At 46.2% G+C, this 18021-nt stretch overlaps 1 protein-coding gene across 1 annotated transcript; it reads left to right on the top strand.

Annotated features, from left to right (window-relative positions):
- The first annotated feature begins 14618 nt into the window (after window positions 1–14618).
- Window positions 14619–17737, top strand: LOC136479935 (uncharacterized). The gene is made up of 7 exons (XM_066477636.1): window positions 14619–15569; window positions 15716–15853; window positions 15945–16160; window positions 16249–16422; window positions 16498–16875; window positions 16952–17200; window positions 17282–17737. Exons 1-7 carry the CDS (start codon window positions 14619–14621, stop codon window positions 17531–17533), a joined length of 2358 nt encoding a protein of 785 aa, XP_066333733.1. The 3' UTR covers window positions 17534–17737.
- Window positions 17738–18021: the final 284 nt, after the last annotated feature.

The following is an 18021-nucleotide window of genomic DNA, read 5'->3' as shown; positions in this document are numbered from 1 at the left end:
ATTGACAAGTTCACCAAGTGGATTGAATTCAAACCACTAGCAAAATACAGCGCAGCCAAAGCAGTCGAGTTCATCCAAGACATTATGCACCGCTTCGGCATGCCCAATCGAATCATCACAGATTTGGGTTCTCCCTTCACAGCCACAGAATCCCAAAGTTGGGCACAGGACTGCGGCTTCAGAATAGATTACGCATCAGTCGCACATCCAGAGGCCAACGGACAGGTCGAAAGGGCTAACGGACTCATACTAGCCGGATTAAAACCAAGACTGTATGAAGAACTAGTGGACTATGGATCAAAATGGATTGAAGAATTACCCAAGGTTGTATGGGGGCTACGAACTTAAATAAGCAGGGCCACTGGATACTCACCTTTCTTCCTAGTTTATGGATCAGAAGTCATACTACCTGTCGACTTGATCTGGACATCACCAAGGATAGAACAATATGATGAAGGAGAAGCAGAACACACCCGAAGATTAGGGCTTGACTGTACAGAAGAAGTTAGAGTAAATGCTACCCTTTAATCAGCAAGATACCTCCAAGGATTAAGGCACCACTACAACAAGAATACCCAGTCTCGATCATTACAAGTCGGAGACCTAGTACTAAGAAGAATACAAAAAACCGACGGACGCCATAAACTACTCAGTCCATGGGAAGGTCCTTTTATCATCACAAAAGTCACCGGACCGGGAACATACAAGTTGATAACTGAAGACGGAAAAGAAGTCAACAATACATGGCACATCAGCCAGCTATGAAGATTCTACGCATGAAAACAACACAATGGAAAATATATATACAAGCCACAAGAGATCAACGTTCATGATCAACAAAGATAGCGCTCATCAACAACATATGTACTATTATGACATATCAATATTCATGATCAATAAAGATGGTTCTTTCTCGACAAACATATGTCTTATTATGGCTTTCCCCGAGTTGTTTCCAATGAGCAACAAAAAGCAAAATGGCTAAAAAGATGCCTGAGCATACCGGCCGAGAGCAAAAGAGCTGAAAACATGCTTGAGCCCGCCGATGAGGGTAGCTAACAAGCTAACACCCAAAACAAAAAGCAAAATGGCTGAAAAGACGCCTGAGCATACCGGCCGAGAGCAAAAGAGCTAAAAATATGCTTGAGCCCGCCGATGAGGGTAGCTAACAAGCTAACACCCAAAACAAAAAGTAAAATGGCTGAAAAGACGCCTGAGCATACCGGCCGAGAGCAAAAGAGCTGAAAAGATGCTTGAGCCCACCGATGAGGGTAGCTAACAAGCTAACACCCGAAACAAAAAGCAAAATGGCTGAAAAGACGCCTGAGCATACCGACCGAGAGCAAAAGAGCTGAAAACATGCTTGAGCCCGCCGATGAGGGTAGCTAACAAGCTAACACCCGAAACAAAAAGAAAAATGGCTGAAAAGACGCCTAAGCATACCGACCGAGAGCAAAAGAGCTAAAAACATGCTTGAGCCCACCGATGAGGGTATCTAACAAGCTAACACCCGAAACAAAAAGCAAAATGGCTGAAAAGATGCCTGGGCATACCGACCGAGAGCAAAAGAGCTGAAAAGATGCTTGAGCCCACCGATGAGGGTAGCTAATAAGCTAACTCCCGAACCAAAAAGGAAAACGACTGAAACTAAGCCTGAACATAAATCAGAGTAGTTTCAAGACAAGACCTCCCAGCTCCTTGTGCCAAATAGCAAGAGACTCGAGGGCTACAATCAGAAGATCCCAAGAAGCACTACACGGTTTCGCTCAAGAAAGCACTTGGATGACGCTTGTTCCTGCTCGACAAGACTTGAAGGAACAAGATAAGGCTTCCAGAACTCAACCATGAAGTGCTCGGGGGCTTGTTGATCCTAGGATTATTTTGCAACCACAGACAAGACCAGATGCTGACCACAATCCGAGTCAAGCCGAAAAGAAGAAGCTGGAGATGTCCTAAGTCTTTTCAGTACTAACAAGAACACAAAGTTTGTTGAGACAACGATCTATACCGAGTTGTTTACAAGTCACAGACGAAAGCCAAACAAGCACTCGACAAATCAAGGAAGTCTATCAAGACATCAATCTACATATACCGAGTTGTTTACGAGGCACAAACTAAAGCCAAAAAAACACTCGACAGATCAGGAAAGTTTGTCAAAACAATGATTTAACTAAGCCGGGTTGTTTACAAGACAAAGAAATACAGACAAAGAAGACATCAAGAAAAAAGAAAGAGTCTCCATTCAGTCTTCAAGTATAGCATTTTATTACAGAAGCCGGAATACAAAGGTCGACTACATCAAGCATTGTCATTAGGAGAAGAGACATCGATGTTAAGATTATCTACAATCTTCCTGGCTAAATCATCGACCTCAGGCTCCAACTTCTCAACAGCATCCAGATACTCTTGGCTCTTGGCTTCATCAGCAACCTTGGACAAAGGAAAGTCCAGAGAAAGAACCCGGACCTGGGCAAGGACGTTCCTGGTACAAAGATGGGCACACCTCTTCACGAACTCCTAGAAACGGGTCAGCACTTGGGGAATGAACTGAGCCCAAGAATGACCATCATCTGCTGAAGTCCGGAGAAGGTCGGCTACTGACCGAAAAGACTTCCACAAAGCTTTCCAGTTCTCAGTAGCCGTTGCCAACTTGCCATTCAAGTCCTCAACGGTCTTTTGGGCCTGCACAAGATCTCTGTCAGCTCCACGCCTAATCAACTTAGCAAACGCGAGTTCCTCTTCAGCTTGAGTAATTACCTCCTCAACCTTATTCTGGCTGGTATGAACGAGTGTCTTCATCTCCTCGATACCCTCCGAGAGCTTCTGCTTTTCAACTCGGAGAGCTAGACCAGGCAACAAAAGACAAGTCAGCGGAAAGGCAAATTTGAATACAAATGGAAACGAAAAAGAACTCGCGATACCATGGCACTCTTTCTTCATGGCCTCCACATTTTTTGAGGCCTCTAGGGCAGCTACATCCCTCTGTTGTTCTGCCTCAACTACCCAGGCACGGAGAGCCTTCCCCTCATTCTGATGCGTCTGACGCTCAGTCTCCAACTCAGCCCGACAGATGTCAAGCTCTACCTTCAGGGTACTCACCTCATAAGATAACTTTTTCTCGTTTTCAGACGAGAAAAAGAAGCCGGTATGATCATGAGAAAAAGACTGAGCAAAAAGAGAGAAAGAAAAACAAGACATAAGGACAGAAGAAAAACAAACATCCAAAGAAAGAACTGCAGAAAAACTTACCTGGAGCCTTTCCCCAAAAGAAGTCGCAAGGGTCGACAAGCTTCCCCAGGCGGCGGTTAGCTCCAACAATCGATGAGTGGCATCAAACTGCTGCACCACGTCATCAGCCGAAGGCGGACCACCAGAAGCAAGAAGAGGAGAGGGAGAAGCAGGCCGAGGCGAAGAAGGCATGACCAGGGCAATCTCTTGGGAAGCCACGGCCAATCCCTCAGATGAACCCGCCTCAATGGCCACGGTCACCTCAGGAGCCGGCAAATCAGCAGCTGCGGACTCTGTCCCCCTCACAGCCACCTCGGCGACCGTGCGTTCCAAGTCCTAAGACTCAGTATGCAAGGGCTCACCAGAGGTTTGACAAGAAGTCGACTGGAGGCTCAAGGAAGACGAAGGCCTAAAAGTTGACAAGGAAACTCATCAATAAGAATAAGAAAAAAGGAGAACAGAAGCAGAGAAATAAAACTAGAATTCACTCACTCAGCTATCTTCTTCTTCATAAAACCAAAAGAAGACCTCATAGGGGGAACCACAGCAGCAAAAACATCGCCACCACCCTACGAGAGGAGCGGTGTGGCCGGTACTAGAGCCTCAGAAGAACTCGAACCCGATGTCCGCTTGCTACAAGAAAACAAGACCAAAGTCAAGGCAAAAAGAAGGGTTCAACAATGGGAAAACAAGAAAAGAACTCACCGACGAGTAACGAGGGAGGCATCATCATCATCTTCTTCTTCACTCTCGACCAAGGCCACCATAGCGCCAGCTGAAAAAAAGGACAAAAGTACTCGGTCAAAGATAAAAACAAACAACAAAAGGACAAAGCGTATTAATATGCTCACCTAAGAGCATGCTAGCTACAACTAGAGTACCTGGACGAGTACTCGACTGGCAAGACTTCTTGGCAGCAGATGGAGCAGAAGAAGAACTATCCGCTTGCCCCCTCTTTCTGAAAGTACGAGGAGCTCGAGGAACTAGACGAGGAACATACTCTTCATATACGTCAGAAAATGCGAAAGAAACACCAGGAAGCATCATGGTAGTTTGAAACTTATTGGTCAAGGACGCCTCAGCAAGACTACCCCCAGACTCCACATTTGCAGGGAGATCATCAAGGGGAATTGGATCAGAGAAATTACGCCCCAATTCCTATAAAAGAGTCAAACAACAAGACAAGGAAGATTAAGCAAAAGTGGATACAACGAAAGAGAATCAAAAGTACCCGCATAAAGAAAAGAACAACTCACAACAGGGGGCGGGTTCTTAGCGCTGTACTCAAGGACAGGAAGTGGAACGACGCTTACTCCTTTTAGCATCTTCTGGAGACGCTTGAGCACCTCCTCGTCAGTTAACTCAAGGGCAGGGACCATATGAGAAGGGTCCTCCGCCCCAGAGTACTCGAAACCATAATTTCGCGCTCCTTCAAAGGTTGAACTCGGCGACGAAGAAAACTTGAAATAATACCGAAGCTGGTCAAGCCTTGCTGTTTCAGAGTGCAAATCCTCTCGAGAAAAGGCTTGATCGTCTAGAGCTTAGCAGTCGTCACAGGGTTCTTCTCCCATCGGTCATTAACCAAGGGACCAGATCCGGAGTGAACAGAAAGAGGAGGAATCAAGTTGGCAGCATAGAACTAGTCAGCATGCCAATCCCTTACAGAATCAACCAGGTCATAGTCAAAAAATTTGCTCTTAAGACCCTGGCAAAACTGGATCCCGCAGCCACCAAGAACATTGGTGTCATCGCGGCAGGGTTGTGGCTTTAGGCGGAAAAAGTAGCGAAAGAGGGAAAGAGAAGGAGGAATTCCAAGGAAGGTTTCACAAAGATGAACGAAAACGGAAAGATGAAGGACAACATTGGGGGCAAGGTGATTCAGGCTAATCCCAAAATAGCCGAAAAACCGATGAAGAAAAGCAGAAGCCGGGAGGCAAAGTCCAGCACGGATAAAGGAAACAAAGAGAATAATCTCACCAGGACCTAGAGCAGGGACCCAATGCTCGCCCGGAGCCCTCCATTCAGCAATGTCCTTGCTCTGGATCAGACCATCGCCAACAAGCTCACGAAGCTGGTCTTCAGTCGTTGTCAGAGCCGGCCAAACCTTCTGGGCAGCCCTCATGGCCATGAACTCTTGGTTCTCGATCACAGAAAGTGATGACTCCTCGTCCACAAAGGCTGCCTGGGACTTGCTCGCGGCTTTCTTCCTACCCATGTACTAGAGGAAGCAAAAAGGCACTAGGGAAAGAGAAGGCTCGGACGGTAGCGCTCAGATGACGGCGGCAATGGCGACGACGGAGTTGCGAAGGCTAGGGTTTCAAGGCAAAGGCAGGGTACCAAAGAAAAGGAGGAGAAATGCCTTTAAATAGATTTTACACCAGTAAAAACGCGGCCCACCAAGCTCGTTTTAACACAGCATGAGGACGCAATGGTCCATTTACCGACGCAGCTAAAATGACGGACGGCTCAAATCCACACAACGGTACAGTTCAACGTGCAGATTTTAGACTTATCCATCCAGCACCACGGTGGAGTTATCATATTACCACAAAAAGAACTCATCAACAATAAAGCAAAGAAGGGTTATCTCACAAGGAGCGCAACAACCCGGTCCTTACAGAAAGAACTCAGAAATCTCATCAACAACCGAGACATCAGGAGAATAAAGAATTACAACTCAGAAGACAAGATTCTTTCCATTATAACTGATTTCAAAAAATAGAAGATTACACATCTTACAAAACCCAACGAACTCGGTACCACGAAAAGCAAAGTAGCAAAGAGGAACCTAGACACGGCTAGGCTCTGGAATGACTACGTGTTCCAAATTGCTACTCGGTAGAACAAATCGCCCTCGGCTATACTATTTTCTTCAAAGGACGGACGCCGTGCATCCAAGGTGGAAATCAGCAGCATGACAGGACAACATGGAGCAAAGAAGGCTGGCAGGCATCTGTCTACCCAAGACCGATGTGATGCTGGATATGGTGTTGATCTGCACCGAATAGTCTCAGGGCAGGCGACGAGGATCAACCTAGAACTGCCAGATGAAGGAACGAAGCCCACATCACAAGACTTCCTCCAACTACCACCACGTACATCCTGGTACATTACTGCTGTGGGATTAGCCTACCTCTAATCCCTATCACAAGACTCCCTCCAGCTATGGCAAGACACACAAGAACTGCAAAATACACCCGTGGGCTGTTCTACTTCACAAACTACCATATTCATGACTACAGAGACTTTAGAACAAGCAACAAAATGCTCAATGAATCAAAACTGCACTCCAGGAGGATATTTATAGACCGAAGGAGCGGTGCACATGGACCAGGAGCACCAATGAAACAAGCCTAACAAAGGACAGAGTGAAAAGACAGAATTCAATGAAAGAGGACTCAGGCGTGAAGGAACAGTACTCAAGGATGAGCATATTCGAAAGGATATACCAACACTGTACAACTCATGAGCAAACAGCATTTACACTCAACTACTACCAAACAACCACATCTGCTAATAGCAGACCGCCAGAAAATATGCCAAGACCCAGCACCCGAGTTCTTTTTTGAATAAAAGAACCTGGATATAGGCTCGGGGGCTACAACAGGAAATGATTTTTAGCTCTTTTGAACAGCATAAGATTCAAGACCCTCCAACTTTTTGTTCCAAATAGCAAGAGGCTCGGGGGCTACACTCAGTGAGTGCACTTTTTCATTCAAAAAAGCACACATCACTCAGAAGACTTCTTCAAGATAGACGACTTCAAGGCCACACGACAAAAAGAACCCAGACATAGCTATGTCCGAGCTCTTTTGGACAAAGAACCTGGGTATAGGCTCGGGAGCCCTTCGACGAAGAATCAGGGCGATTTCAAGAAAAGACCCTCAAGCTCCTTGTGCCAAACAGCAAGAGGCTCGGGGGCTACATCCAAATGGGAGTACTTTTTTCTTCAAAAAGGTACACACCACGCGAAGATCTCACGAAGCGCTACACGGTTTCTCTCAAGAAAGCGCTCGGACGACGCTTGTTCCTGCTCGACAAGACTTGAAGGAACAAGACGAGGCTTCCAGAACTCAACCATGAAGTGCTCGGGGGCTTGTCGGTGTGGGACCCATGGGATACCACGCAAGGAAGGGAGAAGATCTAGTCTAACTAGGATTCTTCCCTTGTAATCTTAGTAGTAGTATTATTCTGTAATCCTACTAGGAACTATCATTGTAAACCGACTAGGATTCTGACCTCCTAACTATATAAAGGAGGCCAGGGATCCTAGGGACGGAGGACTTTTTACAACACTTTACAATCAATCCAACGCAAAGGCTAACACCGACTGGACGTAGGGCTATTACTCGATCAAAGATCGAGGGTCCGAACCAGGATAATCGACTATCTCTTGCGTTTACCGTCGAGTTCCACATACGCTGAAGCCCAAACATACTGCCCCGGGGACCCTCGTGGCAGGCTATCGGTGGTCAAACATCGACAGGCACCCCGCCAATGGGCATGACTGGAGGACTGTCAATACTATGTTCTATAAGGACATCAGTGGAGAAGTAAGGCACCTTTGGTTTGATTTGAGCACAGGTAGGATGAATTTTTTTGACCAGGTTAGAAGCAATCATAGCACCTGGCCAGTGATGCTCTGTATATACAACCTTCCACCTTGGGTCTGTTTGAAGCGGTCGTACATCTAGATGCCACTACTGATCCAAGGGCCAAGACAACCTAGGAATGACATCGATGTGTTTCTGGAACCAGTGATCGATGAACTAGTGGAGATGTTTGAAAATGGTGTGCCGGATGTTTGGGACGAGTACAAAAAGGAACATATCATGATCAAGGGAGTACTTATCCCTACAATCACCGACCTGCCAGGGAGTACTTATCGGTTGTGTCATGGATATTGAAGAAGGAAGAAAAGCGTGCGCTTATTTCTTTCTTCAATGAACTCAAAGTCCCAACGGGCTACTGTGCGAACCCGAAGAGGCTAGTGAACATGAGAGAACTCAAGTTCAACTATGGCCCTATGAAGGCCCATGACTATCATATCATTATGACTTAGCTGCTCCCTGTTGCCCTGTGTGGTATCCTCCCCCAAAGGTTCACGTCCCAATCATAAAGCTTTGCTTGTTCTTCAACGTGATCTCAAAAAAGGTCATTGATGTGTCCACACTAGAGCAGCTGTAGCGGGACATAGCCAAAACTCTTGTTAGGCTTGAGATGCATTTCCCACCGACTTACTTTGTATCTCATTGCATCTGCTCATTCATCTTATTGACCAAATTAGAGCCCTTGGCCCAATGTACCTGCATCAGATGTTCCCTTTCGAAAGATTGATGAAAGTTTTCAGGAGGTATGTTAGGAACAGATTCAGGCCAGAAGGGGGCATGGTTGAAGGATGGTCAACGAAGGAGGCCATTGAGTTCTACACATATTATCTGGACATCAAAAGGGTCAGAGTTCTAGAATCTTGTCACGAGGGAAGACTACATGGCAAAGGAACGATCGGGGAGAAATCTGTTACAGTAGACGACCCTATTTCTTTCAGACAGGCACAATTCACTGTCCTCCAGCAAGCCGAGGGTGTGATGCCATACATTGACGAGCAAAGGAAATCACTGCAAACTTTGTATCCGAGCAGGTCACAGGCTAGGTTGGATAAAAAACATAAGGAGGAATTTGTCAACTGGTTGCGACATCGCTTGCTTGGAATAAAGTTGGGTAATCAACTGGATGCCTTAGCCAAGGGACCTTTGAGTACATATCTTAAGTACCAAGGGTATGAGATCAATGGATTCACATTTTACACAAAAAAGCAAGATGGAAAGAGCACATACCAAAATTGTGGTGTTCATTTTGATGCTCACGACGAAAATGGCAACGTGCAGGCGACATACTATGGTTTCATAGAGGAGATATGGGAGCTAGCCTATGGTCCGTTGAAGGCAGCTCTTTTTTGCTGCTAGTGGGTTCAGCTCGAGGAAATCAACACTGACAGCGAAGGGTTCACTACCGTTGATCTCACTAAGACCGCATACAGAGACGACCCCTTCGTCCTTGCAAGAGATGTTATGCAAGTTTTCTATGCATGGGACAACAAGACAAAAGGAAGGCTAAAAGTAGTCCTAGAAGGAAAAAGGAAGATTGTCGGTGTCGATGGAGTGACGGATGAAGAAGACTACAGGGGCTATCAGGAAATGCCTCCATTCGGGGCGAACGTACCCCTCCCTATCCTTCAAGACGGTGATGAACCTGCTTATGTCCTGCTTGATCACAATGAGGCCCTCATTGTTGATGCACGTAAAGATAGTTAGATTATTGTTAACTATGTAATCATTATGCACATAACCATGAAGGATGTTTGATCCTGATGAAACTCTCATCTCCTCTCTCCTCCTCGTTAATACTCTGTCAACTCAACAAATATGCCGACGTATCATAGCAATTAATGAGAATGAAAGTTATTTAAAACTACCATTAAGACTGACCTTATTACTATTCAAACACTCGATTAGACACCGGACGTAACATTTCTAAACTTTACTCTCTCAATTTAAACACCGGCTAAATATAAATATAAATACATATGTCTAGACTTCCGATAGAAGGACATTGGGGCAGCCATTCTCTTTCAAGCTACTACTAGTAGTGAGGGATCCACAGCTCCTCGGCGCCACTAGTCCCCAACCAGTTTATAGTCCCTGCTCGCAATACTCGAAGGAGCCTAGCCCACAGTCGGCATTGAGCAAAGGGGTAGTAGCTCCATTCCTCCTCCAACCTTCATTGATCCTTGATGTATGTGCTCCTGGAGATGTGATTGGGAGTGCCTATGGCTTGTGTGTTGACTGTTGAGTGATCCATTTACTTGATGCGTGTACTGCTCCAGTCTCCAGATCGGGCCGAGATGAAGAGGAACGCTAAGAAGGCCACGGAGAAAGAAGGTGCATAGAGAAAATTCATTTAATAATTTATAAAATTGAAACAAAAATTTGGGCCACCTGAGACTCGAACACGGGTCTCGAGGGCAAAGTTGCGGAGTCTTAACCGTTGAGGCAGTCAGAGGAATTCGAAAGGAAGGGAAAAGTTATACTACTTAACCCTTAACTAGTACACCCCCATCACTGCCGGTTTGAGGAATGGCCCAACAGTGATGGTTCCTCATCACTGTCGGTTTATTATTAGAACCGGCAGTGATGAACAATTTCCCAAAGTAATTTATAAAGTTGAAACAAAAAATTTGGGCCGCCTAGGACTCGAACACGGGTCTCGGGGGCTAAGTTGCAGAGACGTAACCGTTGAGGCAGTCGGAGGAATTCAAAAGAAATGAAAAAGTTATACTACTTAACCCCTAACTGGTACACCCCCATCACTGCCGGTTTGAGGAATGGCCCAGTAGTGATGGTTCCTCATCACTGTCGGTTTATTATTAGAATCGGCAGTGATGAACAATTTCCCAAAGTAATTTATAAAATTGAAACAAAAATTTTGGGCCGCCTGGGACTCGAACATGGGTCTCGGGGGCTAAGTTACGGAGTCTTAACCGTTGAGGCAGTCAGAGGAATTCAAAAGGAAGGGAAAAGTTATAGTACTTAACCCCTAACTGGCTGCGATGGCGGTAGGGCCCTTCACAGCGGTTTTGGTAACATGCTCCTCACATGCCAACAGTTAAGACAGTGATGTGTAGATGCTCCTCACATGCCAACAGTGCTCCCACTGACCACAATAGTTGGAACACTGCTCCCACTTACCCAACAACTTTAGTTCAGAAATAAAAATGTACCATGACTGCTAGCCCCTATAAAATGGCCCTCGGCCAGGTGCTAGTTAGTTTCAGCTAGGCCTTATCAACCATGATACAATGTTTTCCTCTCACAACAAACCACAGATATCGTTATGCGTCGTAGTCCACCAAAATGGTGTACACAAGAGGTACTAGAAGAATGCTACTGAAGATAGAGCAACGCCAAAGATTCGAGATGCCATGAAGTTCACAGAGCCATCCGCTATGGTGCGCATCTGGAAAAAGGCCATGTACAGACAAGGCGGATTCATCGATGCCACCTTGCCATCTCCAACCGATATAGCTCGTAGACCACCTCGGTGCTGCTATTTGACCCTACTTGGTGCTAGAAGAATGCTACTGAGGTGGTTACATTATAATGTGTTGATACACATTGATTGTAACATTAACCTATACACAAATAGGTCTTTGTTATCGTATATGGAATTTTAGTGTAAGGTCTTTGTTATCGTATATGTAATTTATTTCTAATATTTTTGTTTTTTATGTATTTCATTACTATCTAAATAAATATATCGTTGTTGTTAAAACTTTCTCACTGTACTATCTAAATAAATATATCCTTTACATATATGCACCTTCATTGTCGGTTCTACTTACAAACCGACAGTGATATTAACTTTCACTATCGGTTCTATTTAAAAACCGGCGGTGATATTAACTTTCACTGTCGGTTCTACTTAAAAACCTACAGTGATGTCCTTGCCCCCTATATAAAACAAACCACCATCCACATACATCGATCCCACCCACCCACGAACTCTTACAGTCTCATTTCTCACGTTTCACTCTCACTTCTCAAGAAATCCACTCTCTCTATGTGATTTGGTCATGGCTCCTGCATTTTTCAATGGTATTGATATGTTGTCTTCTCCAATATTCTATCTATATTCATTTGATCCATATTTATATTCATGTTTCTTTGCATTCTACATTTATATATATTCTTATTCCTTGCATTTGATCTATATTTAATTATGTTGCCACATTTTACTTGGAAGAATTTTTTGTGCGTATATTTTATGTTCATATTTTTTTGGCATTTTATCGATCATGTGGTATGAACAACGGACCTCCCCCACCACAAGAACCAGGTTTCCACCCTGGCGATGAGCCATTCGCTTCTAATGTGGCCATTCCACGGTTCACTGTTCCAGCTATTGTATGAAATATTTTCCATCTTTTGTTTTTTTATACTAACAAATAAGTGTAATTAGTTTAATATCATTGTTGCATGCATATATGTCGCGGACTATATCCCCAATAGATTGGCTGCGAACAGCACTTAGCTGGTTCTTTATCTCGGACATCATCGAGAACACGACATCTAATGCAAGTGGTTGGCTATGGACGTGTGAACTCAGTTTTTCCATCCCTTTGAGGGGTGCAAATAATCAAAACCATATCCATGAGACGAGAAGACAGAGCCCGGACATGATAAGCACCCAATTCAGTGCCGTGCGTATCTATTTAGAGGCACTTCGACGTGTTTGCTATGATGTACCTAATTTCTCGCACTTCAAGGCACTTGCTTTTAAATGCTGGTGATATCCCCGTCCTGCAACCAAGCGAATGGTTTGCGAGCTACAAACGTGTGGATGTGGTAAAATGGTCATTTATACCTGAGTCGTGGTTATTTGTTGTTTATTATTGTAATAGCATTCTCTAATTTTTTTTTCTTTTTCTCCACATGTAGATTGCGCTCTAGGACCTTACCTATGCTGCATGTGGCTTGTGGGCCGATCTAGACCAAGCTACGGAGCAACTCGGGTACGATTGGAACTTCTGCAATGGTAACCTCGACCAGTTCACTATAGAAGGACGCCAGTACTGTATAAGGATTACTAACAGGGGCAGTGGTTGTTCAGTAGGTTATATCTTTGGCCGACCATTCTTTCGGTATTGTGAGGCACAAGAGAGTGCATCCTTACGGGCATTGGACTTCATCGATACAAGCGGATACATAATCTATGACATCAATTACCATATATGGCTATAGAGGCATGTTAGTGTGCGTGGCCCGATCGAACCCGACAGTGATTCCGATAGTAATTAATGTTTATTTAGCTAGGTTTTCAAGGTCATACTTTAATTGGGTTCTAATTTTAATTTATACGGCTTTGTGTGTTTAATTATTGTCATGCATGTAATTCGTGTAACATTTGCTGGGCAACTAGAAATATACATTCCGGTGTCGTATTCATCTCAAACTTTTCTTAGGCTTGCACGTGCCACGTGTGAAGGAAACACCTAGTTTGGGATTTTTTGGAGATGGTTTGCTACTTTTTGAGGTTTAATTGAATTTCCATGTGATGACACCGTTTAATTATAGGTTGAACTGAGTCTACCCACGAAAAGATCCGAAATGGTGCTAAACTTTTACACATGCTCTAATATGCCCTAGGGATAAGAATTTTGTGGAGGTGGATGAAAAAATCTATTGGGTCCAAGATGAAATTCACCCTCTTTTGTCTCATTCGGCATAGAGAAAATATAATAAATAAAAAAATGATCAGAAAAACCTCAGATCCTGTGTGGGGTCTTAATTTGGGTGTACATACTTGCCAAAAAAATTCAAGCCATTTCGACATAGGCGGAGTATACATGCTTCATAGAGGTACGTATGCCCTTTTATCGAACCATGACTATACACATAGGTTATCAAGGTTTCTGTGGTTCATACGCATTCCGGTGTCGTATTGGTCTCAAACTTTTTCTTAGGCTTCCACGTGCCCCGTGTGAAGGAAACACCAAGTTTTTGATTTTTCGGAGATGGTTTGGTACTTTCTGAGGTTTAATTGAATTTCAGTGCGACGACACTGATTAATTATAGGTTGAACCGAGTCTACCCACAAAAAGATCTGAAATGGTGCCAAACTTTTACATATGATCTAATTTGCCCTAGGGATAAGAATTTTGTGGAGGTGGATGAAAAAATCTATTGGGTCCAAGATGAAATTCACCCTCTTTTGTCTCATTCGGCACACAGAAAAATATAATAAATAAAAAAACTAGTCAAAAAAACCTAAGATCCTATGTGGGGTCTTAATTTGGGTGTACAAGCTTGCCAAAAAAAATTCAAGCTATTTCGACATAGGAATACATATGCTTCTATTTATTTAGTATATAAAAGAATTTTTTAATATATATAAACATCACTGTCGATTTCAAAAAACCGGCATTGATGAGAAGAAACCGATAGTGATGCTGGTTATCGCTGTCGGTTTATTTTGAAACTGGCAGTGATATATAAAAAATTAAAAAAAAATTATGCCAGCCCTCGGGTTCGAGCTCGAGTCTCGGGCTACAGAGTTCAGAGACTTAACCGCTATGCTAGTATAGGATGTGTGGCTAAAACCTGGACATCTCCACATGTAGTCGTAGGTCGCGTTACCCAGTTAGGCGTCTCCCATCCGAAACGGATACGGTTGGAAGTATGCGTTCTTCGCATATGTATAACCGTATCCGTTTCGGATTGTCCACGTTATTTGGACAGCCCGAGGATGCGCAGACGAGGTTAGATGGTAGGAGCGCGTTGTAGATGCACTTGCTGGTTTTATCACATGTTAACATTGCCGCATGACAGAGCATGGGTGACCGTGAGTGGATGTACTCGGGCTTCGCAAGTAAGAGCCACGAATGGATCAGGGGGACGACTGAGTTCCTGGAGCATGCATTTGGCCCAGCTGCTAAAGGGTCGATTCGGATGCCGTGTCCCTGCAGCGAGTGCAGGAACAAGAAGAAGAAAGTAAAGGCTCAGGTGTTGAGAGATCTGTTCAAGCACGGGTTCGTTCCAAACTATACCCGTTGGCGCCACCATGGTGAATACCATCCTATTAGGGACGAGGTGGTGCGACCCGTCCTCGAGGAGTATGATGGCGATGCCGGGATGGCAGACATGATGGCAGACTTCCACGAAGCACGGTTTGGCGAAGGAATGGATGTGGAGGAAGATCCGGAGGAAACCGCGAAGGCCTTCTACGACATGATGGAGTCGGCACAGAAGCCCCTTCACGAGAAGACAAAGCTTACGCAACTGGATGCCGTCTCACGCCTGATAGGGTTGAAGTCGCAGCTGGGCATTAGTCGAAACGGCTTCGATCTCGTGTTGAGCATTGTTGGGGGACTGCTTCCGGCAGATCATGTCCTGCCGACGAACACCTACGCTACACAGAAGCTCCTTCGTGCACTTAAGATGCCGTATGAGGGGATCCATGCTTGTCCGAAGGGGTGCGTCCTGTTCAGGGGAGACCTCGAGGAAGCAAAAACCTGTCCGAAGTGCGATGCCTCTAGGTTCGTGTTGGTAGAAGGCTCTGATGGCAGCATGAAACAGTCAAAGGTCCCCGAGAAGGTCGTACGGCACCTTCCTTTCGTACCGAGGCTGCAACGGCTGTATATGACGGAGGAGTCCGCGAAACAGATGACGTGGCACAAGAATGGCAAAAGATACCATCCTGACAAGATGGTACACCCGGCGGACGGTGATGCATGGAAGCACTTCGATAACATGAATCCTGTCAAGGCTATGGAGGCTCGGAATGTACGCGTAGCGCTGGCAACAGATGGGTTCAACCCGTTTGGAATGATGGCGGCCCCGTACACTTGCTGGCCCGTGTTTGTGATCCCCCTCAATCTCCCCCCCGGCGTCATGTTTGAACCTAAGAACGCCATATCAATGGCATCCAGGGCCTCCTGATTAAGGAGTACTACCCTGGCCTTGTCAACGTCAACGGCGAGATGAAGGTGCCCACCAAGTGGTCCCACTTCTACCTCGTCGAGGAGGGTGGCGAGACCATCGCGGCAAAGATAAAGAGGGAGTTTTGGGTGAGTCTTTCATCGCACCGCATTGCTAAATAGTACGCATTCGTCGGACTTCTTGCAAAAAGGAAATGCTACATGATGTGTCTGTGTGCAGGACTTCTTCACGTGCGAGGAGGGTAAAGCAGCCCAGGCGGCGCGAGTGCAGGAGGCGGTCTGCAAAGATCGTCTCAAGGACCTGTACCATGAGGCGCGCATACAGGCCATCCGCGACTTCCACGCCAACGTGCTTGGAGAGAACATCAAGAAGCCCCAAATCCGCCAGAGAATGAACTCGAGGGAGGCCGACCTCACCCAAGCGCAATACGAGCAGGTAATTAAGTATGACAACATTCGTTCAGATTCCTTCAGTGAAACATTACACTAATCTTCTCTCATGTCAAATACTTGATGTCATACAGGTGTGTCCGTCGTGGTGCGACAACCACAGGGAATGCTGGACGGAGATTGTGCGCATGTGGCGCACGGATGAGGCGTACGCGAGGCGCGCCGACCGTCAGGGCCGCCGCGCGCAGATGCGAGGGGTGTCACACCACCAAGGGAATCAGCCCCTCCCCCAGTTCGCGACAAGATGGGTATGCATCCGTTCATGTCTTAATCCTTGCGCTCAATTGTCAATACTTGTAACCATGTTTGTGTTTTCAATGCAGACGCAGACGCACGGTGGGCAGGAAATCAACGAGTACACCGCGTACCTCCTCTCTCACAAGGGCAAGGCGACGGATCCGAACAACGTCTACAACCCGGAGGACGGGCCCGATGCGTACACCAACCCCACCGCCTACGAGAAGGCCACCGAGTACACCGTCGCGGCTCGTCAGCGCTACGGGGAGACGTTCGACCCCACCGCCGAGCCCCTGGACACAGACCTCCTGCAGAGGTTGGGACCAGGGAAGCAGCACGGCCGCTACTACATGGCCCACAGCGCCCTCGACCCGTCCCAGGTTCCTACGCTGACCCAGGTTCGATCCACGCCCACGAGCTCCAGCGACATCCCCGTAGCGCCCCGGCGGCAGTCAGCGTCACAGGTAAGTGCCGTTTCGTTCGTCGTTCACTCGTTTCGCACCTGTACATACAATCAACACTGCGGATGTAATATTGCAGGCCCAGATGGAGGCCAAGATGGAGGAGAGGATCGCCACGTTGCACGCGCAGATGATGGCGCAACAGATGGCTTACCAGCAAAGCCTGCAGCAGCACTACAACACTCAGATGCAGAACATGGCCAGCTTCTTCCAGTCCATGCAGACGCCCGGGGCGTCTACACCGCCTCCTCTTCCAATGTTCGCTCCACCGCCTCCTCCTTCAGAGTTTTTTCCTGTGCCTGCTCTTGTCGCTCCTGGAGGGACCCCGGTGAGTATATTGACTCTTGCTTTAACTTGTGCGTCCATGCTGCAGATACTAATGACATCACTTGGCGTTTAACTTGTGCAGGTACAGTCGACGGGTTCGAACCCGTCTCCTGGAGGTCCCGGCCATCAGATGATGTCGTATCCACCACCTGCACCCTATCCACCGTATCCACCTCCGCGTGGCCCTCCTCCGACGTACTCGTGGCCGCCGGTGCGCGGAGGGTGGCAGTACGCGCAGGCGCCTCAATTTGGTCCAAGGGGGTTTCCGTGGGCAAACCCTGGGGGCTCTGGGGGTGGAGCGGACGACGAGACCGGGGACGGCGCGACGAGCTAGGTACTTGTCGATTCTGTTATCATGTATCCACCGTATCGTCGAAGTTGTTGTCATGTATTTCTTTTCTTCGTTATGGACCTAGACTTGTTATGTTGAACTTCGTGTGATGGACGTCGACTTGTGGTGTTCGACGTGTTGGACTTCATGTGATGGTTGTAATGCACTTGTGTGGTTGTTATTGTGACATATATGTGAGATATATGTGATGTTGTGCGTTATTGTGATATATGTGGTGATGTTGGCGACAAATGTGATGAAATTGTGATATAAATGGTGCTATCGGTGCTTCTGGTGAAATTGGATTATAATTTGTGATTTTGCAGGGTTTTGATGCGAGAAAACAGAAAACAAAAGAAAAAAAAAATTCCAGCTTTGCCGACTGTTTACAGTCGGCAAAGCTGGGCAAAAAAAACCCCAGGACAGAGTCTTTGCCGACTGCAATGGGAGGCAGTCGGCAAAGAGGTCAAACCTTTGCCGACTGCAACTCC

Source organism: Miscanthus floridulus, chromosome 9, assembly GCF_019320115.1.
Source record: "Miscanthus floridulus cultivar M001 chromosome 9, ASM1932011v1, whole genome shotgun sequence".
Taxonomy (NCBI): Eukaryota; Viridiplantae; Streptophyta; class Magnoliopsida; order Poales; family Poaceae; genus Miscanthus; species Miscanthus floridulus.
This window is presented reverse-complemented; position numbering and strand designations above follow the sequence as displayed.

What these genes read in the sequence shown, in the direction of transcription:
- LOC136479935 (XM_066477636.1), top strand. Translation starts at nt 14,619, where the DNA reads ATGGGTGACCGTGAGTGGATGTACTCGGGCTTCGCAAGTAAGAGCCAC. An exon ending in CCCAAGCGCAATACGAGCAG is followed by an intron (nt 16,161 to 16,248) that starts GTAATTAAGTAT and finishes GATGTCATACAG; the next exon opens with GTGTGTCCGTCGTGGTGCGA. An exon ending in CCCAGTTCGCGACAAGATGG is followed by an intron (nt 16,423 to 16,497) that starts GTATGCATCCGT and finishes TTTTCAATGCAG; the next exon opens with ACGCAGACGCACGGTGGGCA.